Source organism: Phascolarctos cinereus, unplaced genomic scaffold, assembly GCF_003287225.1.
Source record: "Phascolarctos cinereus isolate Bilbo 61053 unplaced genomic scaffold, phaCin_HiC Scaffold_3;HRSCAF=262, whole genome shotgun sequence".
In the NCBI taxonomy this organism is placed as follows: Eukaryota; Metazoa; Chordata; class Mammalia; order Diprotodontia; family Phascolarctidae; genus Phascolarctos; species Phascolarctos cinereus.
This window is the reverse complement of record NW_027555736.1, coordinates 48,617,410-48,644,184: the sequence shown is the minus strand read 5'-3', so window position 1 is coordinate 48,644,184 and position 26,775 is coordinate 48,617,410. Positions and strand designations below refer to the sequence as shown.

General features: G+C 48.1%; 1 protein-coding gene and 1 pseudogene across 1 annotated transcript in view; both read right to left on the bottom strand.

Annotated features, from left to right (window-relative positions):
- Nucleotides 1–26,237, bottom strand: part of CUNH15orf39 (chromosome unknown C15orf39 homolog) — a 30,158-nt gene extending 3,921 nt beyond the window's left edge. The window contains exons 1-3 of the mRNA XM_078151599.1: nt 26,229–26,237; nt 25,459–26,128; nt 8,326–11,472 (exon numbers count right to left, since the gene is read on the bottom strand). Of these exons, the coding sequence (XP_078007725.1) occupies nt 8,326–11,472; nt 25,459–26,128; nt 26,229–26,237 (3,826 nt within the window). The remainder of the gene's footprint in view (nt 1–8,325; nt 11,473–25,458; nt 26,129–26,228) is intronic.
- Nucleotides 1,157–8,247, bottom strand: LOC110213992 (cyclin-K pseudogene; annotated as a pseudogene).
- Nucleotides 26,238–26,775: the final 538 nt, after the last annotated feature.

The window sequence follows — 26,775 nt, the reverse complement described above, 5'->3', positions numbered from 1 at the left end:
AACCTAGACTTCCTGATGCTACTGCACATACTTTCAGATTTTTAAAAAAATGTACTGATTGGCCTTGCTGATTTTTTCTTCTTCCCTTCCCTTTTTTTTTTAAATTCTTTGTTAAGGAATGGCTCTCTGGGATGGATACAGGGAGAAATTTAGATGACGTAGATACAAAAGAGAAAAAGAATGGTTCTGATGAAAGTCTGGGTGGGGCAGGAGCTTGAAACTCATAGAGGCTTATTAATTGTGACCCAACAAATTAGGAATTTGTGATAATTCAGAAAAAGGGCTTGTTAAAGTTTATTGGCCTCAGACATTTACTAGCTATGTGACCCTGGGCAAGTCATTTAACCCTGTGTTTCCTCATCTGTAAAATGAGCTGGAGAAGGAAATGGCAAACCACTCTAGTATCTTTGCCAAGAAAATCCCAAATGGGGTCGTGAAGAGTCAGACACAACTGAAAAATAACAAAAAAGTTTACCTCAGCACCACTTACCAAGAGTTTGCAGAGTGAATGAAGATTGCAAACCACATGCTAAGGAGGTGGGGTTTAGCCAATTGAAGAGAACACAACTTTGGAAGCACCCACACAATGAATGCACTAATTACAGTGCGTTCTTATTTCAATATTTGGTCCACTGTTGGAATAAAGCTGGCTCTTCCTGCACCACTAGGACCACTGAGGGCAGTACTGCTTAAAAGTTTTTCCAGATGGGTAGCTCATGCCCCATTGTTATTCAAGACAAAGTCCAAAATATCAAAAGTAAATATAACAAAATGATAAAGAGCAAGTGGAGCGCTAATGAAGAGATATGAGAAGACACTCCCCATCTAACCATTTGTGGAGGTGGCAGGTCCACAGGTGTTACTCGTTGCACACATTTTTGAACTTTCTCAACATATTGATCAGTTGTGCTTTTTTCCTCTCCAAAAAACAAAATCCAAACCACAACCCCCCATTTGTCATATGGGGTGCCCCTTGGGAATAGGAACAGATATATAGGATACTACAGTGATATAAGAGAAAAATCACTCAAAAATTACTTTTTAGAAAGAGCCCTGCTAAAAATACTTTGGAATATATGGGGACTTTTCCCCACTCTTATTGATAGCTTCCTGGGGGTATAAGCCCAGTAATGGAGTCTTTGTTTCTAAGGGTACAGACATTTTAGCCACTTTATTTGCATAATTTCAAATTGCTTTCCAAAGTAGTAATACCACGTCACAATTCCACCAACAAAGTATTAGTGTGCCTATCTTTCAACAACATTGACTGTTGCTATTTTTTGTCATCTTTGCCAGTTCGAAGGGTACAAAGTGAAACTTCAGGGTTGTTTTGATTCGTATTTCTCTTATTAGTAATTTGGAATATTTTTGTGGGATTGTGAATATTTGGCAGGTTCTTTTGAGAACTGTTCATATACTTTGATTGTCTATTGGGGAATGGCTATTAGTCATATATTTATTAATTGTTGCTTATCTTGGCTACCAAACTCTTTTTTTAAAAAAATATTTTCAGAACTGATTTTATTTGGGTAGGTAACTGACCAAGGGAATCTCATTTGTAACCAAGATGAAATTCACAGTATGGTGTACGTTCTGTATGCACAGAAATTTGTAAATAGATGTATACATACATTACTTTCCAAAGTCCAATTTCCATTCCCTTGTCTCCCCCCTACCAAAAAACAAACAAACAAAAAAACAGCCCCAAATTCAGCAAGGCCAACCTGTCCAGAACAATTTTAAAATTAAAGGACTGATAATACCAGTTAAACCAAGAAACTCTGACAACAGCATCATGTATCACTGGAGAATATTACTGAAGGAAAACGTAGTTTTGACTTTAGATGATACTAGATTATTTAATGAAAAAAAATGTCCTTCTGTCTTCACCATGGATTGCAGATTTTGATAACCCTCTCCTGACATATAGGAATTTGTAGTTGACATTCCAGTAATGTGGCTGGAAGGTGGGGGGGATGGGAGGGCAGTGAGGAAGAGGAGGTGGCTGACGTACGGGGGTGGGGGGCTGGATGCCTGGAGGAAGAATCTGGACTTTTGGTAGATCTCCAGCCTCCACTGTGCCAGTCTGCTCGTCCTCTCCCATTGAAACTGCAGCTGTGAGGGTTGGCTTATGTTCTGGAGGTGTAGGTAGGTACAGGTAGAATTGGGTGTGTGGTCTGAATTTTGGGGATTTTAGATGGTGGTGGTTCTGTTGTCTTGTGTTCCTTGGAAGAAACAACCACTGATCATTTAACCTGCCTGGGAGGGCTAGGCTGAGGAGATGGTTTCTTAGATTATTGTGCTGCTGCTGCTGCACTGTCTGCTGGGACTCTTTCTGTTGGGGCTGTGACTGTTCAGAATTTTGAGATGGCTGTGACTGTTGTACTGAGGTTACTTGAGGTGTTGACTAAAGAGATGGTGGTTGCTGCAATTGATGAGGAGTATGATGAGGCATCTGCTGTTTTTCTCGTGAACAGAGACCTAGGATCTGGTGGCAAATGTCTTCTAGTACGTCGACAGGCACATCTTGAACAAACTGTTCGCATCATCTCCTGTACATCGGTTTTGATGTCCATTCCTGTATTTCAAATTTGCATAAACGGCCTGCCAAGTACATGACTGCTACTGCTATGATCTCAGATTCCCACTGTAGTGATAATGTAGTATGCAAGCTGTCATTTACAAATGTCCATGCCATTTGAACCAATTTTTGAATTTTGTTTTTATCACCTTTGAGCTGTTTGGCATATTTGAGGAGGAACTGGTAGGGATGTTCCACTTTCAAATCAAATTTATGGTCTGTAATAAGATCCTTTCCAGAACTATAACTTCTTCCTTTGGGTCACTGCCAAACTGATCAAACTGTACACCATTTAATAAGTTATGAGCTGTTTTGATAATATCTTTTATATTTTTTAGGAGTTTCTTCTACTTTCCCTGCCAAAGAGAGACAGCACGCTCCTGTCACATGTCTTGGGAAGTGTTTAAAGGAATGAAACATATACAAGTGATGAAAATAAATTACTCCAGTAGCCAGGGTATCATAGTGTAGTCCCAAGCGTGTTCCTACAAAGATGAACTTGGCACCCTTTCGGCAGAACCGAGCTTCAGTAGCTGGATTCAGTCCTAACTGTGAAGGTGTGTGAGCCAAGTCTTTTTTATCCCAGTACCAGCATAGTTTTGTGTGGTCCAGGTTTGCTGAAGTTACTTAAGGGCTGGAATTTTCTTTATTCTCCTTCATTTATTGAAGTCAACTTGTTCTTATTCAAAAGGTTTCCTGAGAAAGTCAGAATCCTGCCACCTCATGAAGTCCTACATAGCGATGTCTCTCATTGCTGACTACGGCCATTTTGGTCTCGGGTCGATACCAAACTCTTATCAGAGAAATCTGATACAAAGATTTCCCCCACCCACCCCATTTGGCCACTTTCCTTCTTATCCTAGGTGCATTAATGTTGTCTGAGCAAAGGATTTTTGGTTTCAAGTAAGCAAAGTTATCTTTTCAATCTTTTGTGACTGTTTCTCTGGTGAATACACCTCTTACCCATAGATGTGAGAGGCATATGATTGGTTTCTCCAAATTTTTAAAAATAGACTTGTCTTTAAGATTAAGGTCACATATCCATTAAGAATGTATTGTGGAGTGTGACTGACACTCCACAGGTTGGTCTAAACCTAATTTCTGCCAGACTGCTTTCCAGTTTTCCCAGCAGTTTTTTTTAATCAAAGAGGGAATTATTTCCTAGGTAATTTATTTTCCCACTTTATTAAACACTGGATTATTGAGTTCTGAATTGTTCTCAGTCTCCCTCGTCTGGTCTGTTTCATTTATCTCTCTATTCTTTCACCAATACCATGATGACCTGCTGCTTTATAAGTTTGAGATCTCTCGTCCCCCTTTATCCTTACTTCATTTCATCATTTCATTTTATATTCTAGACCTTTTGTTTTTCCAGATAAATTATCATTTAGTTCTGTAAAGCAATTTAATTGGTTTAGGATTAAAACCATAAATTAATTTTGATAAAATTCTTATTTTTATTATATTGGCACGGCCTAGCCATGAGCACTGAATATTCCTCTAGTTATGTAGGTTGCTCTTTCTTTCTCTAAGGACCACTTTGCAATTCAACCTATACAAGTCTTTTGTGTGCTTTGGGAAGTTGGTCCCCAGATATTTATGCATGTCGTATGCATGTTATTTGGAATGGAATTTTCCTTTCTGTTATTGCTTCTTCCATTTTTGTTATCATATGGAAATGCTGTTGATTTAAGGATTTTGTAGCCTGCAACTTTGCTGAAGTTTTAAATTTTCTTAGTATCTTGGCTGGTTCCCTAGGGTTTTCCAAGTAAATCACCACACCATCAGCAAGCAGGGATGGTCTGTTTCTCCTCTTTACCTATCTTTATTCGCTTTCCTCTTTCTTGTCTTACTGCTAGCATTTCCAGAACTACATCAATAGTGGGGAGCGTGAGCATCCTTGCTTCAATTTATTGGAAAAAGTTCTAGTATATCCCCATTGCATATGATGTTTACTTTCGGTTTTAGATAGATACTTTTTACATTTTCTAAAAGGTCACTCTATGCCTATACTTTGTATGGTTTTTAGCATAAAACAGTGTTGTACTTTGTGTCAAAGGCCTTTTCTGGATCTATTGAGATGATCATACACTTTTTAAATGTTTTAACTTTTAATATGATTAACTATGCTGATTGTTTTTCTAATATTGAATCATCTTTGCGCATTCCTAGTATAACTTTCCTCAATTACGTGATCACCATGAATGATTTCTTGGATTAATCACTGTAGTCTAATAGGTTTTTTTAAACATATACATACCACGCTCAGATAATTATTTTTATTTCTTCCAATTTTGCTGTGCTTTTACTTTCTTTATTTGCTATTTTATTAATTTGATTTTCTGCTCTGTTCTTTTTAACCAGATTAGCTAAGGGGCTAGAGTTCTTTCTTTGATTTCCACAGCACAGCAATTCTCAAAACTTTTGGTCTCAAGGTCCCTTTATACTCCTAAAAATTGTTGAGGACCCCACCCAAAGTTAAGGATAGTCTGTAATGACCAACAGCATAGCACTTCTACAGAATACCTCAAGGTTCTGCCCCACATACTCATTATCTAGTGCTCTAGGAGGTAAGCAAGGTAAGGGAGGGATTATTATCCCCATTTGCTAGATAAGAAAACTGAGGCCCAATGACTTGCCTTGGGTCATGAAGTGAGCTAGCAGAAGTGGGTCATATCTATAAATATTTACTGTGTTATAGACATTACAATGTCTTAGTATGAAAATAAGTTTGGACTTTATAGGTGCTGGAAAGCTCCCTGGATCACACAGAACCACTGCCTTGGCAATGACAGTCATTAGTAGGCACTCTAGTTTCTGATCAATGAACTGAATGAATCGTAATTGTGAGTCTTTCTCGTGGGGACTCTACAGCATCTGCAGGCTTTATGTACACTAAGATTAGGTAAGCAAGTTCAACAAACAATTAAGCACCTGTTTTGTGTGTGGGGAGGGTCACTGTGCTAGGCACTGGAGGTAGAAGTGGGGGATTCAATGATTATAAAAGACAGTGGCCTTCTGTCCTCATGGGGCTTATAGACTAATAGGAGAATAAGACACCAACATGATACATTAACTATGTTGATTATCTTCCTAACATCAAATCATCTTTGCATCCCTAGTATAACTCTCCTCGATCACTTGATCACCATGAATGATTACTTGGATAAATCACTGTAGTCTGATGGGTTTTTTTTAAACATATACATACTATTCCATAACTATGATGCATATACACTGTGATACTATGATACACGCTATTATATAAGCACAACAGGGACAAAATAGTAGTGTGTGTGTGTGTGTGTGTGTGTGTGTGTAGTATTACTTACTGACCACTAATCCTAAAAGGTTTCATGGAGGTAGTTGGCAGGTGAGTCAAGCTTTAAAGGCTAGGTATAGATTTAACACGTAAAGAGTTGGAGGGAAAATATGCTAGGTATAAGGGAAAGCATGAGCAATTATGTGGTGGCAGTAGTAGGGTGTGATGGTGTGTTTGGAAAATCAGTTTGTCAGGAACAGGGAGTATGTGAAATGTGATGATAAGACATGAAGCTAGAAAGGTGATAGGGTGGCACCTGACTGACAAGGCCCTTCGATGCTTGGCCAAGGAATGGGAATTTTAACTTGGGAAGTGACAGCAGGATAAACAACCAAGTCTTAGGTTTATTGTTTTGACAATCATATAATGGTCAGACTGGAAGATGAAAAATACAAGATCTATACTCTTTTTGACTATTAAAAAAGCATTTGGTTCAGTAGAGTAAAATTCTGCCCCCTTCACAAAGTAGCTTCCAGGCATATTTCAAAATTACGCAAGATTTCCTTAAAGATAGAACAGAGATAACATTTTTAATGACCTTTTGATCATTAATATCAGGTAAAGAATAATACATGGAGTCGTAGATTTACCACATTCATTTGCCAATGTTATGAGGTGACTCAGTATAGAATCCAAGAGGGATTTCCCAAATCAATCTGGATTATGTGCCCCAGTCCCCTTCCCCACTCCCATCCTCAGGAACATAGCAAAGGGTTTTTTAGGTCATTAGGAGGTGGAAGAGTAGGTACACTGTTCAGTCACTTTCTCAGCAAGCCCCTCCCTGGGGTTCTCATCCACAACCCACTCCCCCTACTGTGAATGCCTTCTTGGGTAACCTATAATAACCAATAGCACTTCTATAGAACATCTTATTGTTTTTAAGCCCCCCACCTCCCAACCCCAGTTACCTATCTTGATCATCAGAAGTGCTCCAGGAGGTAAGCAAGGCTGAGATTACTATCCCCATTTGGCAGATGAGAAAACTGAGACCCAACAACTCACCTAAGAGGTCACAGAGTGAGCCAGGTCTCTCCTGTCTCTCTATTCTGTCTTTCACTTAAAGAGTCAAGAGTCAGCCTTACCTGCTAAGGTGTTAGGTGAAATGCTCAATTCTATAAACATTTATTACATTATTTGCTTCATGCGGGGCATCTTGCTTCACTGCTTCATCATCAAGTGGGAGGACCCAGTACAGTGCCTGGCCCAGAGGGATTTAATCAGCATTTATCACTTAGGAGGCAGCTAGGTGATTCTCAAAGGCGATATATCCCAGGAGAATGCATGCTTAGCAGCTCCTACTGGGCTGGAAGGGCTTGGACAATGGGGCCTGGATGATGTGTCAGTCATGGGCTCACTGAGTAGAAGCTCACCACCAACTCTTTGGTGAACTTTTCTAGCCAGAGGAACTTGAGAAACCATCAGTTACGGCATGGAGCATTGATGATTTGCATAATAAATTAAAAGACTTGCAATTTCTTATTAGCCCCATTTTAAAGGTAAGAATACCTCGTCTCAGAAAAGTGAAAGTGAAATTCACATGGCAAGGGATTGCTAAAGCCAGGACATCCTGACTTGGACATTCCCTTTCGACAGCACCTCGCTCCCTCTCAGGATTTCTGCAATGAGGAGTCACCCTTCAGGTACTCGACCTTGACAAGGTGGAAGACCACCGTTCTGAAGGCAGAAGTCAACCTGAAAATAATGGTTCATTCTTTGTTTCAGGACCACAAGTGCAGTGCATAGAGCCAGCATCTGGTTGAAATGTTCCGTGGACCTTACCAACGTCCACCTTTCTAGCTCTTTCAATGAATAGGGAGCTTGAATGGGTCAGTTTGGTGAGACAGGGAATCAACAGCCCCTGAAACTGACAAGGTGGAGAGGGTAATGAATTTCTCCCTCTCACTTCTTGCCTGTTGAATCTGTGACACTCTAATGTACTTAAATGTGATATTGGGTTATTGTAGGTACTTGTGTTGGCATCTTCTCCTGTCAGACTGTAAGCTTCATGAAGGGAGGGACCGGAACTCATCCAAATGTTAGGATGGTAGTGGGTTCTCAGAGCAGCACAGTGTGTAGTCAGAACACCCAGGCTTCTCCAACAGGATGTAAAGAGGGATTGAGTCCAGAAGGGGGTGGGCACTGGGGGAAACTTGGCCGCCGAGCAGGATGGACACAGCTGGACTCTGTGTCTCTCTAGCCACATGAGACCAACCTAAGCTGAGTTTGGCATCCCCATCCTTCTCATACCAGGAGCTTCTGTGGCTCTTAAAAAGTCAGGTATTCGATGAACCAAAGGAAGGCGATGGGGCTCAGGAAGGCCACCCAGTCTGGCACTGTCGGAGCTGAGGCTAAATACTAGGAGGAGAGGGGAGAAAACCAGGGTCAGGGGGGTGGAAAGAAGGTGAGGAGAGGGGGTCCTTACCGAGCTGTCTCCGGATACAGTCACGCCACTGCAGGCCCAGCAGGTCCGGGTAGATGTCTGGGAGCTGCCGGAGGGCCAGGAGCTTAAGCATGCGGGAGGTGCAGCCGTCAAGGGCACAGTCCCGTAGTGCCCGCTCCTCTGACAGCGTGGTAGGGCGCAGCTCGACCCGGTGCTCCTGGAGCACGTGGTCCACTGAGGACCCCGGTAACCGCGGGAACAACTTTTCCTTGACCAGGTAGATGGGCACAAAGATAGCTCCGGCACGCACCACGTGGGGGAAGGGACACTTGTGGGTGAAGAGGAACGTCTCTAGCTGGGCCAGCAGCTCCGCCAAGAGCCCCTTCACCCCCGCGCAGCTCAGCCACGTGTCTCGGGCCCGCCCCTCAGCCACGCGGGGCCTGCTCTGGCCCTTGGCTGGGGAGGACGACGGAGGCAGTGGGAGAGATGGACTCTCTTCGGCCTCCTGCAGCCATTCCCGGAGCCGTTCCGGCGAGGTGTGGGCCACGAAGCCAGAGATGGCGTCACACAGGGACATGTGGAGGCCTGTGAAATGTTGCTCGGTGCCGCCCACTTGGGTGGGAGCAGCCTCCGGACCCCTGCTGGCCTTGCCTATGGCGGGGGCTGGCTCAGACGCAACAGGAGGCGCGGGAGGCGTAGGCTCTGGCAGAGTCACATTGAAGCAGGTTACCTGCAAGGGCTGGGTGAGGAGCTGGAGGCTGGCAGACTGGGCAGGAGCAGGGACAGGGACAGGGGTAGGGGCAGGGACAGGGGTAGGGGCAGGAGCAGGTACACAGGCAGGGGCAGGTGCAGGAGCAGGGGCAAGGGAGGGGGCAGGGGCAGGGGCAAGGGTGTGTGGGGGCGCTGGCCGGAGGATCTTGAACTTGTGGAACATGAAGGCCACGGAACTGTGGAAGCTAGTCCTTGGGGCAGTCTCAACCACGGCGGATACCAGGGGAGGGGGAGCAGGCAGCCTGGGCTGCTCCTCCTGGACAGCCTGGTGAGTTTCTGCCCCATCTGTGGATGGCACAGGCTCAGTGGACAACCCCTGACTTAGAGCCCCCTTGGAGAGCTCAGCCAACTGCTTCTTGAGGCTCAAATCCAGTGCCACTTCCTCCTTGGGCGGGCATTGGCTGCTAGCATCGGCCCCAGGCTCCATCCGGGGCTTCCCACAGGGAGGTAGCAGAAGTACCCCGCCCTCCTGGCCGTGCCCATCCTTGCCCTCTGCTTCCTCGGGCAGCTCACTGAATGCCTCAGGGTCTGCAGCTGGGCAGGGCCCCAGGAGGGAGCATGTGGTGCTGAGGGGCGGGGCCTTGGGCAGGGGGAGGTCAGGCACCTTCTCACATCGATTGTCCAGGTAGTCCCTGTAGGGCGCCAAGCTGAAGACATTGTTGATGATGGGCATGGGCGGGGAGCAGGGGGGCGCAGTGCCCTCGGTCTGCTTGAGGCCTTGCGGGTGCTCCCTGGGCGAAGGTGGCAGATTCCGGGAACCGCTGCCAGGTGGAGTCCTGGGGGCAGGGCTGTCTGGAATGACAACAGGTGTAGGGGAAGGCTCTTCCACTCCAGCCCTGGGTCTGGCTTCTTCCTTACCAAAGCTATACAACCACTTCTTGTCCTGCGATTCTTGCCTGGGCTTCTCAGCCTTCGCAGGGTGGGAGACAGGACAAGAGGCCTCCCTTTGGGAACCTGCATTCAGGTTCGGCCCTCCACTTCCTGCATGCTGACACACGAGCTGGAACGCACTGTGCTGATTAGCTCCCAGCTTGCCCCGGGGAGCATCCTGGGCAGGTGATGCCCCTCCAGCCCCCAGGGCCGGACCATAAAGCGACAGGCTGTCCTGAGGTGCAAAGGCATAACCCGGCGTCTGAGAGATGAAGTCCAGCTGGCACTTGGGGGTGGGTGGCAGCTCAGGCTCATGGGAGGCAGCTGTCCCAGCCTTCAGGCCAGGGGAGCTCACCTGGATGGGGCCCGTGGGATAGGCACAGCCTTCCAGCTTGGCAGAGGGGACACAGGGCCCACGGGTGGTCTGCTGCTGTGGGTAGGTCCCGGGCAGCCCGCCTCCCCTATAGCTGAAGTTCTTGTAGGGGCTGGGAGATTGCAGAGAAAGCACAGAGCTGTTAGGTTTCTCTGGGGGCGGATATCCTGGGGGGTATAGAAGAGGCTGCTCATGCAGTGCTAGAGGGTAGTGGGAGGGTGCCCGCTCCTGGTAGGTAGGCACAGGGGGTGGTGGCAACTTTGTCCAGGAGCCCGGGAGCCCCTCATCTGGTTTCTTGTGCCCTCCATATGGCGGAGGATATTTGGAGTCCAGGAAGAGGGCACTCCGGATGGCACGGTACTTGTCCAAGGCCACCTGGTAGGATGAAAGGTTGGCCATGGCCTCCTTGCCCGACACCCCGCCTGGAGGCAGAGGGAGGAAGGCACCCTCCAGGTGCTGACCTTTGCTGGGTGTCGAGGCCAAGGAGCAGTGGGAGTTTCCTTGAGGCAATAAAGGGGCAGCAACCGTCCAGTCCATGTCTGGCGGCCTCTTGGTCCCACTCTCAGTCCCTGGGGTCCCCAGGGCCAAACATGACGGTGGCCCATAGCCAGGATCCATGTAACACATGGGGTTCCGATATACAGGCTTGGGCGCTGCCAGCGGGGCACAACCCGGTGGCCCTGGCCCCTTCATGCCCAGGTATGGAGAAGCCCGGGTGGCCTGCAGCAGTGGGTCACGGTGGTCTAGATGTCCTGCCCACTTCTCTTGGGCCAGGAGCAGATTCCTCATTGCGTGGTCCCGGCCCTTCTCCACCGGCTGAACGCTCTCTGCTTCTCGCTGGTACAACAAACAGTTCATGAGCATGCTGTCCGCCCTCAGGGACTGCCCAGCCACTACACCGCCGTAGGACATGTGGGGATTCCATCCAGCCAAACCGTCATGGCCCACTTCAGGGCTCCCCACGGGGTAGGTGAAATAGCTTCCCTTGTAACCCAGGTGGCCCTCACTTCCCGGGCCGGGCAGGGATCCTGACTTGCAGATCCCTGCGGGTGGCCTGTGCCCAGCATCTGCCTCAAGGAGGGCCAACTTGTTGTATATCATGGGGTCCAGAGGCCCAGGGGGCCGCTTTCCTGTCATCACTGCGTAGGGCCTAAGCCTACTGAGGACCAGCCGCTCTGAAAGAGAAAGAACAGAGACAACTGTCAGGGGCTATCTATCAGAAGTTCATCCTACCAAATGGGTGCACATGCCTACCTCACCATGGGCAAGTAGGGGGTGTAGCGGACAGTGAGTTGGGCTTGGACCAAAGTCAGGAATACTTGAGTTCAAACCCTGGCTGTGTGACCCTGACAAGTCACTTATACGCTTTCAGACTCAATTTCTTCATCTGTAAAATGGATCCAAAGATAACTTTAAGCATTTTGCAAATGTGTGCTATTATGATTGCCAACAGGAAGTATTTCCTGAGCCCCTGCTGTGAGCCTAGCAGGTGAGTCAGTCACTGGGTGGGGTAGAATGTCAGAGTTGGAACAAGACTTAGGGACTCTTGGTGGGGAGGGGTCATGGAACCCTTTGGCCCTCTGGTGAAGCCAAGGATCCCTTCTCAGAACCAGGATTTTAAATGAATCAAGCAAAATAAGCAGCATTAACAAGATACCCATGTCATTATCAAAACGTTTATAAGACACTGTCACGGTTATCAAAATTTTAAAAACATTTCGTGGACCCCAGGTAAGTATGTCCAAGGGCCCTGTTCACATCATTGTGATCAGTTAACCGGCGCTGCATAAACGCACAATCAATTCTACCTGAGGCCCTACAGATCTGTCAGTCACCACTTCTGGCTCAGTGAAATGCCATTCCATTGACACACCACTATGTGCTTGTCTGTTCCCAAGTCGATGGGCGGCTACTTTTCTGCCAGTTCTTGGCTATTATGGCAAGAGCAGCTCCAGGAGTCAGGTGTGTGGAAGAGGAAAGAAGTAATTAAGCCGTGCCACCTCCTTCAACTTCATTTCCCATCAGGGGCTCAGCTTGGTTCAAGTCCAATAACATCACTCCCCTCTCCTTGAGTAGCCTCTGGTGCCCCACCCCCATCAGCTTCCCTTTATGTGTTATCTTCCCCCAAGAGACTGTAAGCTCCTGTAGGGCACTGGGTCTACAGATTCATGTCTTTCATTAAAAAGGAGACAAAAGAGGGCAATACTTATTGATGGCAATTGGAGTTACCTGGGGATTGAGTGTCAGAGCCAGAACTAGAGCCCAGATATTCTGCAGCCCAGTCTAGGCTTCTCTGCATGTGCCAGTTTCCAAGAAAGAATCTCTGCCCTTAGCACAGAAGCATCTGGGTTGGTCCTCAGAGGTCATCTAATCCATTTCAAATACAAATAGGGAGGCAGCTAGGTGGTGCAGTGGATAGAGCACTGGCCTTTGAGTCAGGGGGACCTGAGTTCAAATCCAGCCTCAGACACTTGACACTCACTAGCTGTGTGACCCTGGGCAAGTCACTTAACCCCATTACCTCACCAAAAAAAAGTAGGAATCCCCCATGGACCATGGAGCCATTGCTTAAAAAACATGTCTCTAAATTTTCTTGATGGCATGCCCTAACAGTAAAACTTTTTTGCACCCCCCCCAAGATATAGGTGTACTTAGTAATACTACACACACACACACACACACACACAAAACTGTTAACTAATAAATATGTACGTCAGAAAACACAAAAATAGAAATAAAGGATGATGTAATGATGAAATAAGTTTTGATACTAGAATAACTGGAATTTTTTGAATAGGGATGTGACACTGTGAGAGCTGAGGCTAAGAAAACCACTTTGGCAGCTTCAGGGAAGATGGGATGGGAAGACTGGAGGCAGAGAGGCCAATCTGGAGGTGGGAGATGAGGCAGCACTGACCTAAGGTAAGGTGGTAGGCTAGAGAAGACAATGGATATGAGAAATGTGTTGTGGAGCTGTTCCACGTGTTGTTGCATGTTGTTTGACACTTTATGACCTTGCTTGGGGTTTTCTTGGCAAAGATACTGGAGTGGTTTGCCATTTCCTTCTCCAGCTCATTTTACATATGAGGAAACTGAGGCAAACAAGGTTAAATGTCTTGCCCTGGGTCACACAGCTAGTGAGTGTTGAGGCTGGATTTGAACTCAGGAAGATGGATCTTCCTGATTGCCAGCCCTATGTGCGCTCTATCCTCTGAGCCTAGGTAGTAATGAGAAAATTGGACAACTGACTTCGATTTAGGGGAGAGTGAGAGTGAGGAGACAAACAAATTAGGCTGTGTGTACATGTTTATTTCTCTCAAATTTCAAAATTCTCTTTCCAAATTTCATTGGGAAATGAGCTCACTTTGGGGCCAGGCTGCACAGATTATATACCCATATAGCAAGGAAGTGTTCCCTCTCCTCACTCAGGATGCCTATGTCTTTTGTCAGTCAAAATTATAGTTTCCATAGAACAAGAGAGTGCCCCCAGGATGTCTGGTCTCTGTCAGCCATGAACAAGGGAATGTCATAAGAAGAGTGAGCATCACCATAGGATAGTGTCCATAAAACGACAAGATAAGAGAAATGCCATTAATCAAGATCGTGTCTGGTTTAAGGCACTTGGTCTTTACCAGTTATAAACAGGAGAATGCTCCCAGTCAGCTTAATTTTGGGGTTCTCTCTGAGAAAGGGGCTCCAGGGGGTCCCTCAGGAGTCATTAGCCTTTTCCTAGTTCTAGAGCTACAAGGAGAGAACACGTGCATTGGAAAGCTGTCTGTGTGGCTACTGCAGTTGCCTGTGGTGGGGGATGTGACCCATGTGCTCACTCTTTGACTAGCTGACCACTCACCGGCTTTGGAGATCATTGGCTACAGAACTCCAGGGATAGGAAAATTATTTTTCTTGGTGGCACAGTGGATAGAGTGCTACTCCTGGAGGAAGGAAGATCAATACCAGACCCTTACCAACTGTGTGACCTGAGCAAGTCACTTAACTGCTATCTGCCTCAGTTTCGTCAACTGTAAAATGGGGATAATAGCCCCTACCTCCCAGGATTAAGTACCATAACTATTACTACTGAGTTATTCTATTATACTCCAAGATATTTCTAATTACTAGAAAGTTTTCCCCCTTATTTATCCAGTCTGAAATTGCCTCTCTGCCATTTCCATATGTTACTTCTACTTCTGTTTTTTAGGATCTGGCAGATAATTCTCACTAAACCATATGACTAAACTGTGTCTCCCTTAATCAGAGAGCATCTGTACACAGAAGGCATTTAATAATTGCTTAGCTAAGTTGCATGATGAATTAAGCATTTCATAAATGCTTGTTGATCCCTTCCTGGTCATCAACTTTTAAAACTACAGTGTGGGGGCTGCTAGGTGGCACAATGGATAGAGTACTGGCCCTGGAGTCAGGAGGACCTGAGTTCAGACACCACTTGATACTTACTAGCTGTGTGACCCTGGGCAAGTCACTTAACCCCAATTGCCTCGCAAAACAAAACAAAAAACTACAGTGTGGTTATACTAGATAAGTCATTAGTCCTGGGAATCAAGAAGACCTGGGTTCAAGTCCCTCCTCAGAGTCATTAACTATGTGACCCCAGGGAAATAACTTAACTTCTCATCCCTTTTTTGCCTAAACAAGGGGTTTGATGGCCTCCCAGGTTCCTTCCTGCTCTAAATTTATACCCTTTCAAGCCTAAAAGACAAAAGCCTTTTCATTTTACACTAAAAAGTTCCATGCTCCATCCATCATTAAGAAAAATCTTTATTAAGCATCAGGATTTTCATTTTGTTGAGAGACTACTAGGTGGGTGTTGTAGATATGGTGACAGGAAGACTCGAGATCCTACGATTGATCAATTGAATTAATCAATGGATTTCACTTATCAATAAATCATCAAGTATCTATTATGCTTGGCTTTGGGCTGAATGCTGGGGATAAAGACAAAACAAATGACTTGAGCATTCCCAATGGCAGGTTGAATTGACTGCATATCTGGGGCTTCTAATTTCAAGATCAGACACAGGAAGGCCCCTTTTCTGCCTCCGGGAACTCAGTGCCCCAAATGAGAGAACTGGGGATACTACAGTAACATATGATGCTGCAATGCCAGCTCTTCTGATCATCAGAGCAGCTGGAGTGGAGGTACCCAGGGTAAGATGCCCAAACCAGATGAATAAAAGTAAAACAACACAGGTGAATCAGAGGAAGAAGAGGAGTTCCGAGGGAAAAAAGATTAGAAACTAGGACAAGGCAATGAGGCTTTGTTCCAGGGCACTGACATTGAGAGCATTTGTAGAGACAGCTGAGCTCAGCCCAGAGAATCACTAGTTGGTACAAGAAGGTAGCAGGCATCCTGGCTTCTTTCTCCCCTGTGCAGTTTTGGGGTACTGAATCGGTCTTTAAAAAGCTAATGTAATGGCTCATTCTGTGGAGGGAGCCAAAATCATCAGGCAGGCTCTGAGGAGGGAGAGAGCAGTGCAGGCTTGGAGAGGCCACCTAAGGATTTTGGGAGCCCAGTGAGGAGTCTCGCCTGGTCTGACTGGAGCAAAGGGTTCATGCAAGGGAGGAATGTGAGGAAAGGCCCAGTTGGAAGGGGAGGGGGGCATAGGGGAGAGCTGCAGTTTGGGGAAGAGCCTTGGATCCCAAAGGCCCAGAGCAGGGAGGTCAAGGCGACAGGCAACAGCAAGAATTTCTTGGCCTACATAACAGAGTCACAGTTTCCCATATAATTTCCTGTATAATCCTCTCTGTTCCGTGAATATGGAAATGCTCCAATTAGTTGATGTTTGTTAAGATCAGAATTTTTTTTTAAAGGGGGGTTAAAGAAAAGTCATGATTGAGTTGCATCGTACAGGAAGTCAGGGATTCCTCAAGCTTGGGAAGAGAAGGCATTCCAGGCACAGGGAATGGCTCAGGGAGAGATGAACAGCTGTGCCAAGTAAACAAACATGTATTAAATGCCTACTGTATGCTAAGTGATGGGGATACCAAGAGAGGCAAACACGGTTCCTGTTCTCAAGGAGCACAGTGTCTAATGAGGGAGACAACGTGCAAACAATTACATACAGACAAAATATATACAGAAGTGGAGACAATCTCAGAGGAGAGGGGAAGGAAATAAGCATTTAGTGCCTACTATATACACCGGACACGGTTCCTTTAAGCACTTTATAAATATTATTTCACAACAATTCTGTGAGGTTGGTACTACTATGATCCCCTTTTACAATTGAGGAAAATGAGTCAGGCAGAAGTTAAGTGACTTGCCCAGGGTCACAGAGCTAGTAAGTGTCTGAAGCTGGATTTGAACTCAGTCTTTTTGATTCTGGGCCCAGTATTTCTCTCCACTGGGACATCTAGTTGTACTATCCTCCCTCAGTCGCCTAGGCTTACAACCTAGGTGTCCTCCTCAGCTTCTCCCTCTCACCCACACCCTCATACCCATATCCTGTCTTTCTACCTTCTTCTCATCTCTCCTATATGTCCTCTTTCCCCCTCTGACTGGAAGCAACTCAATGGGCTTCAGGCCCTCCATTTAAGGAGGGGGCTCAGCCCAGTCTCCCTAAACTACGTTGCTGTGGGACTTCAGGTCCCCATGCCAGGGACCTTCCCTCCCCTCTTCAGCTCCTTGTGTGTCACGTTCACTCATCAGATGGGAAGCTCCTTGAGGGCAGACTGTCTTGGGTTTTATCTGTATTTTTATTTCCAATGCTTAACACAGTGCCTGGCATATGCACTTAATAAATGTTTATTGACTGGCTTCACTGACACTGCCAGGCCTCTTCCCCTGCACCCCACCCCCACCCCGCCTGCCCTCATCACCTCATACTTGGACTGTTGTCTTAGCCTCTGGCTGTCCTCCCTATACCACAAGTCTCTCCCCACTCCAGTCCATTCTCCACTAAAAACTAAGTCTGACCAGGTCACCCCCTATTCAGTAAATCACAGTGGCTCCCTACTGCCTCCAGGATCAAATAGAAAAGCTTCTGTTTGAAAGCCCTTTCCTGCCTTTCAGTCCTCTTAAACCTCCTCTTTGAAGACTGAGCAGTCAGTGGTCTCCTAGCTGGGCCTCTATCTCTTGGCTCCAGGCATTTTCCCCGGCTGTGTCCCAGGCCTGGAGTCCTCTCCCTCCATCTCCTGGCTTCCCTGACTTTCTTCAAGTCTCAGCTTAAGAAGAAACCTCTTTGGCAAAGAATTGGAAATTGAGAGGATGCCCATCCATTGGGGAATGGCTGAGCAAGTTGTGGTATATGAATGTAATGGAATACTATTGTGCTATAAGAAATGATGAACAGGTTGACTTCAGAAAAACCTGGAAAGACTTATATGGTCTGATGCTGAGTGAAGTGAGCAGAACCAAGAGGACTTTGTACACAATAACAGCCACGTTATGCAATGACTAATATTGTTAAACTGAATCCTTCTCAGCATTACGAGGATCTAAGACATCTCCAGAGGCCTCGGGATGGAAAATGCTGTCCACATCCAAAGAAAGAACTATAGAAGTCGAAGTGCTATCACTTATTTTTACCTTCTGTTGAGTTTTGTTTCATCTTTCTGATGGTTCCTCCTATTGGTTTTAATTTTTACTTACAACTTCACTAATGTGAAAATATGTTGAATGGGTTATGTAAATGTAAAGCCTGTATCAGATTGTGTGCCATCTTGGGGAGGGTGGGGGGAGAAAGGGGAGAAAAATTTTCAACTCAAAAGCATATGGAAGTGATTGTTGATAAATCAAAATACATTAATAAAATTTAAAAAAAGAAGAAGAAGAAATCTCTTTTTCCTGGTCTTCTTTAATCTTGGGGCCTTCTCTGAGATAGCCCCCATCTCTTGCATGTTGTCTGTCCTGTTGGATTTCGAGCTCCTTGAAAAGAAAAGACTGGGTTTTTTTGCCCTTCTTTCATGTATGGCACATAAAGGCACTCAGTGAATGCTAACTGATTGACCGATTGAAGGAGGATTGGAAAAGGCTTCTAGAAGAAAGTGGGATTTTAGCTGGGACTTGAAGCAAGAAGGCTGAGTTGAGGAGGTGAGGTGAGCATTCCAGGGCTGGGAACAAGCAGTGAAAACGCTACCAGGACATGGGAATATCTTGTCCAAGTCACTAGATTACAGAGTACATGGGGCTAAGGGAGGGGGAGGTGGTCTAAGGTATGAGAAGACTGGAAAGATGAGAGAAAGCAAGTTATGAAGAGCTTTGAATGAAATAAGATTGCACATTTGATTCTAGAGGTGATAGGGAGCCACTGAAGATTACTGAGTAGGGGGAGTAACATGATCAGACTTGGGCTTTAGAAAACCACTTTGGCAGCTGAGTGGAAGATGGTCCAGGGTGGGAGACTTGTGGCCAACCAGCAGACCGTGAGTCTGGGCACGAAGTGATGATAGCCTGAAGCAAGCTGGTGGCAGAGTCAGAGAAGAAAGGGGGTATATAGGAGAGATGTTAATAAGGTAGAATAGACAGATCTTGGCAATTGACTGAATATGGGGGGTTAGGGTGGGGAGAGAGAATGAAGAGTGAGGACACTCGGGTTGTGAACCTGAGGGGTGTGAGGACGGAGGTGCCCTTAGGGCAAGTCAGGAAGACAGGAAGGTCTTAGGGGAAAGATAATGAATTCTGGGCCAAAACTAAATCCATTTATTATGTTAGAGGCAGTATGGATTAATGGATAGAGCTGGCTTCCAAGCCAGGAAGAGATGAGTTCAAATCCTAACTCTTGACACATACATGCTTACCCTGGGCAAAGTCATGTAACTTCCTAGAGCTCTAGGCTACTATGATTAAATTGGTGCCCACCTGAACTGGTAGATGGCCTTTCTCACCTGGGAGTTCCTCATACCAAGGAAATCACAGATCTAGTCTCAATTTCTGTGCCAGCTACTGTGCCCAGATTACAATGACGTGATTCAAGAGTTCAGATTTATCTGGGTGAATGGAAGGTGAAGAGGCAGTGGCCCAAGAGAGATAATGAGGCCTTAAGCCAGCTAGGCAGGGTGCTATCCCATCCGGAGTTGTGAAAGGTCTAGAATAGGGTAGGGACACTGGCAATAGAGAGCAAAGAACAGATTGTTGCCCTTCACAGGGCAGTGACTCAACACAGGGTCACCTCTGCCCTAGGGTTCCGTCTTCTGACTCCTACCTAAGCGGAAGGCAGGGAACTCATGCATCTCATTTCCTTTCCAGGAGATGTGAGTCATCTCCGCACTCCAGTTCATGTCACAAGGGCCCTTAGATATGCCAGCCCCAAGGGCATGACTGCCACCTGAAGGGGAAACCCCTCTTAGCCACCAATGGCCTGCAGCCACATCAGGCCTTTGCTGAAGTGGTTTTGGCCAGGAAACGATGAAGGAAGGCCGGGGACGCTCTGAGACCAATTGTCAGAGCCTCTTGAAGCACTATCTCCCCCTTCCTGCATAGCCTCCATTCACGGGAACTCTTGGTGGCACTGTAGGATGGAGTAAGTAAGGGACTCCAGGCCCAGGAGCTAGGAAGGTGCATTATGCCTACTTCTGCCTGAGAATAGTGATTGTATAGAGTCAGCCTGCTCTGACTTTTCGGTGGGGGGAGGAGGTGGGAGTTTTGGGGCAGTTCAGCTCCTCAGCTTAGTCCTCAAGAGAGGCAATATAGACCATAGCAGCAGCACCACTGGCCAAAGGGAAGAGAGCAGAACCCAAAGGACAGTGTATACTCTAACCTCAACATTGGAAACAATTAACAACTTTAAAAGACCAACACAAGCATGACCCACAATTCCCAGGGATAGATGATGAAGAATGCTCCCCACCTGCTGACAGAGGTGAAGGACTGACTGACAAAGCCCAGTGAGACATGTCTGGGGTCGGGGCCTATGTGGGAATTTATTTTGCTTGACTGTGCTAATTTGTTGCAAGGATTTTTTTTTCTTTTCTTTTTTTTCTGGGTGGGAGGGAGAAAAATAAATGTCATAATTTTTTTAAAAATTAGCTGATAGAAAGAAAGAGAAGGAAAGAAAGAAAAAAAGAAAGAGAATAAAAGGAAGAAAGAAGAACCAGTCAGTTTTGCAACCAGAGAATTCAAAACCCACTTCTAATGCTTACTACTTGTGTGACCTGGAACAATCTACTCACTCTAACTCCATTTTCCTCAGCTGGGTGGGCTCTTCCAGATCCAGAGTCAGGATCCTATGATCTAACTGAGTGATGCGGATCTCCCACCTGCTTAAATTCTTTCTACAACTCCTTGGGGGGAGGGTCTCCCCTAACCTTCATCTCACTGAGCCCACCCTCAAGCTGGAAGCTCAGATGACCTCCTCCACTCTCTAAAGAGAGGTCAAATTATTTTAGGGCAAAGGTTAATGCTGGCCAGGCCTACAGAAATGGGTGAGTCTGCTCTAAAGCGATAAGAGGGACAGGGAAGGATTGTGGAGGATGAGTGGGAGAAGTGCTCCTCTTCCTCCCTGCATGTTCAGGCCCTGTATCCATGGACTGCAGAATAGGAACCAAGTAGGCCCCCAGCCAAGGAGCCTTCAAGAGTTTCAACTCTGTAGCACCTAATTAACCTGGTCTCTCTGGGAATCCCCCTTCCTACTAAAGAGCTTGTAAAGCTAGGGTTTCCCTCAGGGGAGGGGGAGCTCAGGGAATAGAGGCAGAGTCAGCCCAACCTGTTAAATAACCACCTCCATATCAAACAATTTGGCATGTCCTTGCAATGGGCAAAGGGCCAAGGATTTGGAACGCCACCTTTCCCTTCTAGTAGGCCACAATGGGTATTTACCTCCCTAGGTGCATCCTTCCTTCCTGTCCCTGTCATTCTCCATCCCCCACTTCACCCCACGCTCTGAACCAGGCCTGGCCCAGCTCCCCTGAGCCACCTAGCTTCTTCAGGAGCTATCAGCTTAAGTTGAGGAAGGGGACCAGGGGTGGGTGAGCTACCATTTTCCCTAAAGGGAAAGAGTCTGCTTCAGATTGTGCGCACTTCACCCCTTGAGAGTGTGGGGAAGAGAAGGGAGCATTCCTAAGTGAATCTCATAGAATTCCCTGATAACTTCGAAGGCTCTTTTCTGACCCCCAAACAGAGGAAAGGGAAGAACAGTACCAAGAACTCTCCCATCCATCCCCTAAAGAGCACCTGCCCCTACTTGCTCCACCACTCACTACCCATACTTCTGAAGAGGTGTGCATTTGGAGGCAGGAGAGCACTAGATTTCTTCAGGGAGCTTAGTGGACATTCCTTCCCTTTAAATTCTTGACAAAGGGGTGTCTATTTGCTGTTCCCCTGAACGTTCAGCACTCCCTAATACTGTTTAGGCTGCCCTTTCCCCAATCTGGAATGCACTCCCCCTCCTTTTTCCATCCCCAGCTTTGTTCAAGGCTCAGCTCGGGTACTGCAAGGCTGCCTCCTCTGGGAAGTCCTATCTCTTTAGGCCTGGCTCCCTGTTCAAACCATCATATCTGTACTTCTCTACTTACATGTCGTATCCCCCAAGGAGCATACAAGTTCCTTGAGGGCTGAGACCTGCCTCCCTCTTCCATTTTGTCTTAATATGCTCAGTGCCTTACACGTAGCAGGCACTTTGAATAGTAGCTATCATTCACAAAGTCTTTTACATATTATCTCATTTTTATCCATGTACCCTAGGAGGCAGGTGGTTTTATCAGCCCCATTTTATAGACGAGGAAAAGAGTTGAAAGATGTTATTTGATTGACTATCATCCCACAGCTACTAAGTGTCCAAGGCAGGATTTGAACTCGGCTTTTCCTGACTCCAAGTTTACCACTGAGTTATCTACCTGTCCATTAATAAAGAAATGCTCATCAAATTGGATTGGACTGATTGTCCAAGAACTAGAGGCTAGGCACTTTGGGTCTCCTTCTTGAGGTCAGTTGGTAAACGTGGGGTAGGGAAAAAGACAGGATAAATGTGACAGCCTTAGATTGTCAGTGAAAAGGTTAACAGGTAACTTTCTTTTCTGGCATCTCACCTTGAAGATGGAAAGGCCGGATGAAGAATTTCTTCAGCCTCCTTCATTCAAGCAGTAGGGGTAGCTTGAGGGTCTTAGCCAACAGGAAGCTGGCTATTATCTACATGTTCATGGATAAGTGTCTTAAACTCTCCGTGTCCCCTGGGCACCTCTCCAAGGCTAGAGTTATGCCGGATAGCAGGAGTTCTCTGCAGATGAAATCACAGTTCCCAGGTCCTATCCTTCCTCCCCTCAAAAACAAACACACACTCAAACCCAGAAAAAAACCAGCAGAGCTCGTTTCATTCTGAGGCAGAAGGGTGTGAGGAGACACCCACTCATTCCTAGAGCCTAGGAATCCCACAGTTATTCAAAGGGTCAAGTCTCTACTCTGCCAATGTTCCCGGGAAAGGACCTCAAGGACAGGTCCTCGAAGTTCCTGCAGGGGGAGCTCTAAGCACAGTTTTGTAGCCTGGCCTGCTGTTTCCCCAAAGCAGGACCCCAGCCTCAGTCCAGGGAAAGGGGACAGAGCTCTAATTCTCCTCTAATTTGGAGACATCCTAGCCCTTTTTCTTCTGATGCCTTCTGGGACCCCAGGTGCAGAGTGTCCTGGTGGGGAGGAAATTAGGGAAATGGTCAGGGATCTCTAGATTTGGGGAGGATGGCAGTGAAGGCCAGTTAGCAGAGTCCTGAAGGCTAGACTCCCCTTCTTTACCTCACTCTCCCAATATGAAGCCAAAAGATCATCCCATAAAGCAGGGGTTTCCAAACTGGGGAACATATACTCCCAATTTTTGGCAAATAACTATTATTCCATAGAAATGAATTAATTGATATTTGATTTACTTGTATTAGTACGGCAAGCTCATACAGGTTTATTGGACACCAAGAGTCCTGGATTGCAAAAGGTTGGGATCTCCAGCAATGGAAGGAAAAGGTCCCATCTGGATAAAGTCAAATCTTGAAATCAAAGTCCAGCGACCTGGGTCTAACCCAAACTCTACTATTCATTCCAGGTATGACCTTGGGCAGGTTAGCTCCTTTCTCTGGGCCTTGGGTTTCCTTCTTGGAAAAATGAGGGGGTTAGACTAGACTGGTGCTTAACCTTTTTTTGATCAGGGGCTCCCTTGGCAGTCTGGGGAGGACTGTGGACTTTATCACAGAATATTTTTAAATGCATGTAATGAAATATATGGGAAAACAAAGGAAATCAAAGGTTAGTGTCAAATCAATAAGTCAAGAAGCACTTGTTAAAGGCTTACTGTGGGCCAGGCACTGTGCTAAGGGCCTCAGTGGATACAAAGATGTAATTTTTCTCCATCCAAGTTCATGATAGAGGTAGTGTCTGTTGAATCCCCTGGACTATACTGTCTTTCTGGTCCCTTCCATTTCAACATTTTAAGAAAAGTTACTGCCAATGGCAGCCAAGGTGGAGTCTCCCATTTAGCTGTGGAAAGAAGGCAGCAGTAAGGGCCCAAACCATAGCCTTTCTCTTGCTTCTTTTTCTTCTCTCACAGCAATGGTGCCCACCACTAGCTTCCTCCAGGTGCATGGTCCTTACATTGCCAGCCTGGCACCGTCTGGATCATCCCTCTTCAACACCTCGAGCTGGTTACTCCCCAGTTCTGAGTTGAAGGGGGCCTAAAATGGCCTCAGGCCTGCTCCACCCCAGCCACTCGTGACTTTGGTGTCTCCTTCCAGGGCACTGGGGCCTCACAGAGACAGCACAAAGACAGCCTTTCATTTCATCTCAACGGAGGCAGGAACACTGTGCTCCCCTCCCCCCCCACCTCCCCACCCCCCATCCGAGGCTCTTTTATCTGGACCAGCAGGTCCCTGGGTCAAGGGGTCCAGGAACTTGTGATCCATACCCCAGTAGCACCACCACCCACTTGCGGGTCCCTTTGGGGGGCGGGGCGCACAAGCACTACATCCATCCATGCCGAGGCGTCGGTCCCCAGCAAAAATGCTCTCCAACACGGATCGGCTGACACAAGGCTGACCGAGGAACTGCTGTGGGCCGCAGCCTTCAGGAAGACCCGCCGTCGGAAAAGCAAACCCACAAGCGCACGTGTGGGCTTACTCATATATCCACAGCAGTAAACACACATGCACAAGTGCACGCACATACACAAGATGCACGCTTGGACATGCTCACGCAGGTATTGGGCCCAGGTTTCTGTCCCTGGCCTAGAAATGCACCTATCCGGCGTCACTCTCTGGGCCCAACGGGTCACCAGGCGCCCTAGGCCCACTGGCGGCCCGGCCCGCCGGCTTCTGCCCCTTGGACCCTGTGTCGTTTTTGCTTGCTCGCCGCCGGCAGGCCGGCCGGTTCCTTGCTCGCCTAAGTCCCAGGAAGCCCAATCGCTGGCTACTGCAGGGGGGTGGGGTGGGGAGGAGAAGGGGGAAATGATGGAGGGGGGTGTGTTAGGGAGCGGGGCGGACAGTGTAGGCGACCCGACTGGCCCATAGATACAAGGCCTCAGGACAGGGGCGCTGGGAGAGTGTACCCCGAAATCAGCTCCTTCCTAAGGCCACATGGCTAGACCCTTCGCCCCCCATCCCCGGCAGTTGCCAGGTCAGCCATCCCAAAAGAGAAGCAGAGAGACGGGCAGGGGCTAAATCCCTCTTTCCCGCTGCCCCTCTGTCCCCTCCCCCCGGGCTCCCGAACTTCTCGGCCAGTCACTGGGAGCGCGGTGCCGGCTCCCTGCTGGCCCTGTTCACCACTCTCCACCGACACCCCAAAACCCCTCCTGCTCAGGTTGCCCACTACGGCCCAGCCTTGGGTCCCCTGGGCAGACGACCTGATGCAATAATGAGGTAATATAACCCCCACCCCCCCTCCCACGGCCGCCTCTCTGCTGGAGGGGGCTCCCCATTCCCCCGTCAGGACCCTGAGACAGCCATCGCAGTCCTTCCGCCGTCGGGATGGGGGGGATGGAGAGGGGGCTGCGGAGTGCGGGTGCTTCTGAGCTCCCCAGAGCCCTGCGCACAGCTCGCCAGTGGGGGGAAAAGAAGGGGGGTCCTCGGTCCCCCCAGCCCAGGCCAGTAGGATGGGAAGTCGTCAGCCTAACTTTTCTGCCAGGGCCCGCATTGAGTCCGGAAGGAAGCTCGAGGGCCGGGGCCGGGGGCTAGACTGGGCCAGGCGGCTGGGCCGGGGAGGGGGGAGGCGCGGCGGCAGGAGAAGGAAGCCCGCTTACCTGTTGCTTTTTGGCTCGTTCGCTGCTGCTCCCTCCTGTTGGAGTGCGTGCCCGCTGGGGCATCTTCCAGGAGCCGCGGGCGGGGGAGGGGGGTGGTATGGGCTGGGGGAGGGGGGGGATTCCGGGGAGGCGGGGGCTTCCTAGCGGCTGGGAGCAGGAGCGCCCCGAGAGGTGGCCGCAGCCGCGAGCAGACCTCAGCGGCGAGGCGGGCCGCCGGAGGTGCCTCCCAGACTGCCGTTCCCCGCGGCGGCTGGGCGCAGTCTGCAGTCCCCGGGCGGGCAGAGGGGGCGGGGAGGAGCCGAGGGCCGGGGAGGGTGGAGGGAGGAGGGCAGGGCCGGCAGACAGGAGAGAGGAAGGCCGGGGGTGGGGGCAACACCCGGGGCCCCAGGACAATTGGCGGATTCGTCAACAAGGAGGCGCAGTGTGGCTGCCGGCAGGCAAAGGGAGAGACAGGGGCGCAGCTGGCCCAGGCACCCTCTGCTACCCTGCCAGGGATGGCCGGGGGTGGGAGGGCGGGAGAGAGAAGGAGGGAGTGCTGCGGGGGCGGGAGCAGGCGGAGCTCTGGGCTGCCGCCCGCCGCCGTTAGCTCCTCTACTCGGGACTGGGGCGCTGCATCCCGTTTCTGAGGGAGGCGCCCCGGACAGCCCCGAGTGCCAAACCATAGTTGGATCTGATTTGCATGTGGTTTTGCATTTCATTTGCATGATGTTAGCTTACTGCGGAGATGCCCAGGAATCACCCTCCCGCCAGCCACTTCTCCATGCCCTTACTTCTCCCATTCCGGCTTGCCTATATCTCTTCATCCCTTTCTTTTTCTGAGAGCCCTCCAGGTCCCTGAACCTACCCCCACCCCAGATGCTTCTCCCTAACCTCCCCTGCAGCCAGATGCTATACCTATTACAAAAAGAACCTTAGATATTATCTCGACTGTTTGCCCCATTTTTCAGAGGAGGAAACTGAGGCCCAGAAGAGGCAAAGGGTTTGCCTAAAATCACACAACAATAGTGCCAGGGCAGGGACTAGAATCCAGGTGTCCTGATTTTATTTAATGCTGGACTCTTTCCACTCCACCACAAAGCAACCAGCTCCTAGAAATTAGGCTGGAGAAACCATAGATTAGGCCCCAGAATTGGCGTTCTCTGTCTCTGTCTCTCTCTGCGTTTCTCTCCGTGTCTCTCTCTCTCTCTCTCTCTCTCTCTCTCTCTCTCTCTCTCTCTCTCTCTCTCTCTCTCACAGAGTCTTGGGCAATTTCTGCCAAACTTCCCCGGTATCTGGAGAGATCAGTTCTAGCCTTTCCTTGCCCCAAGCACATCTTGT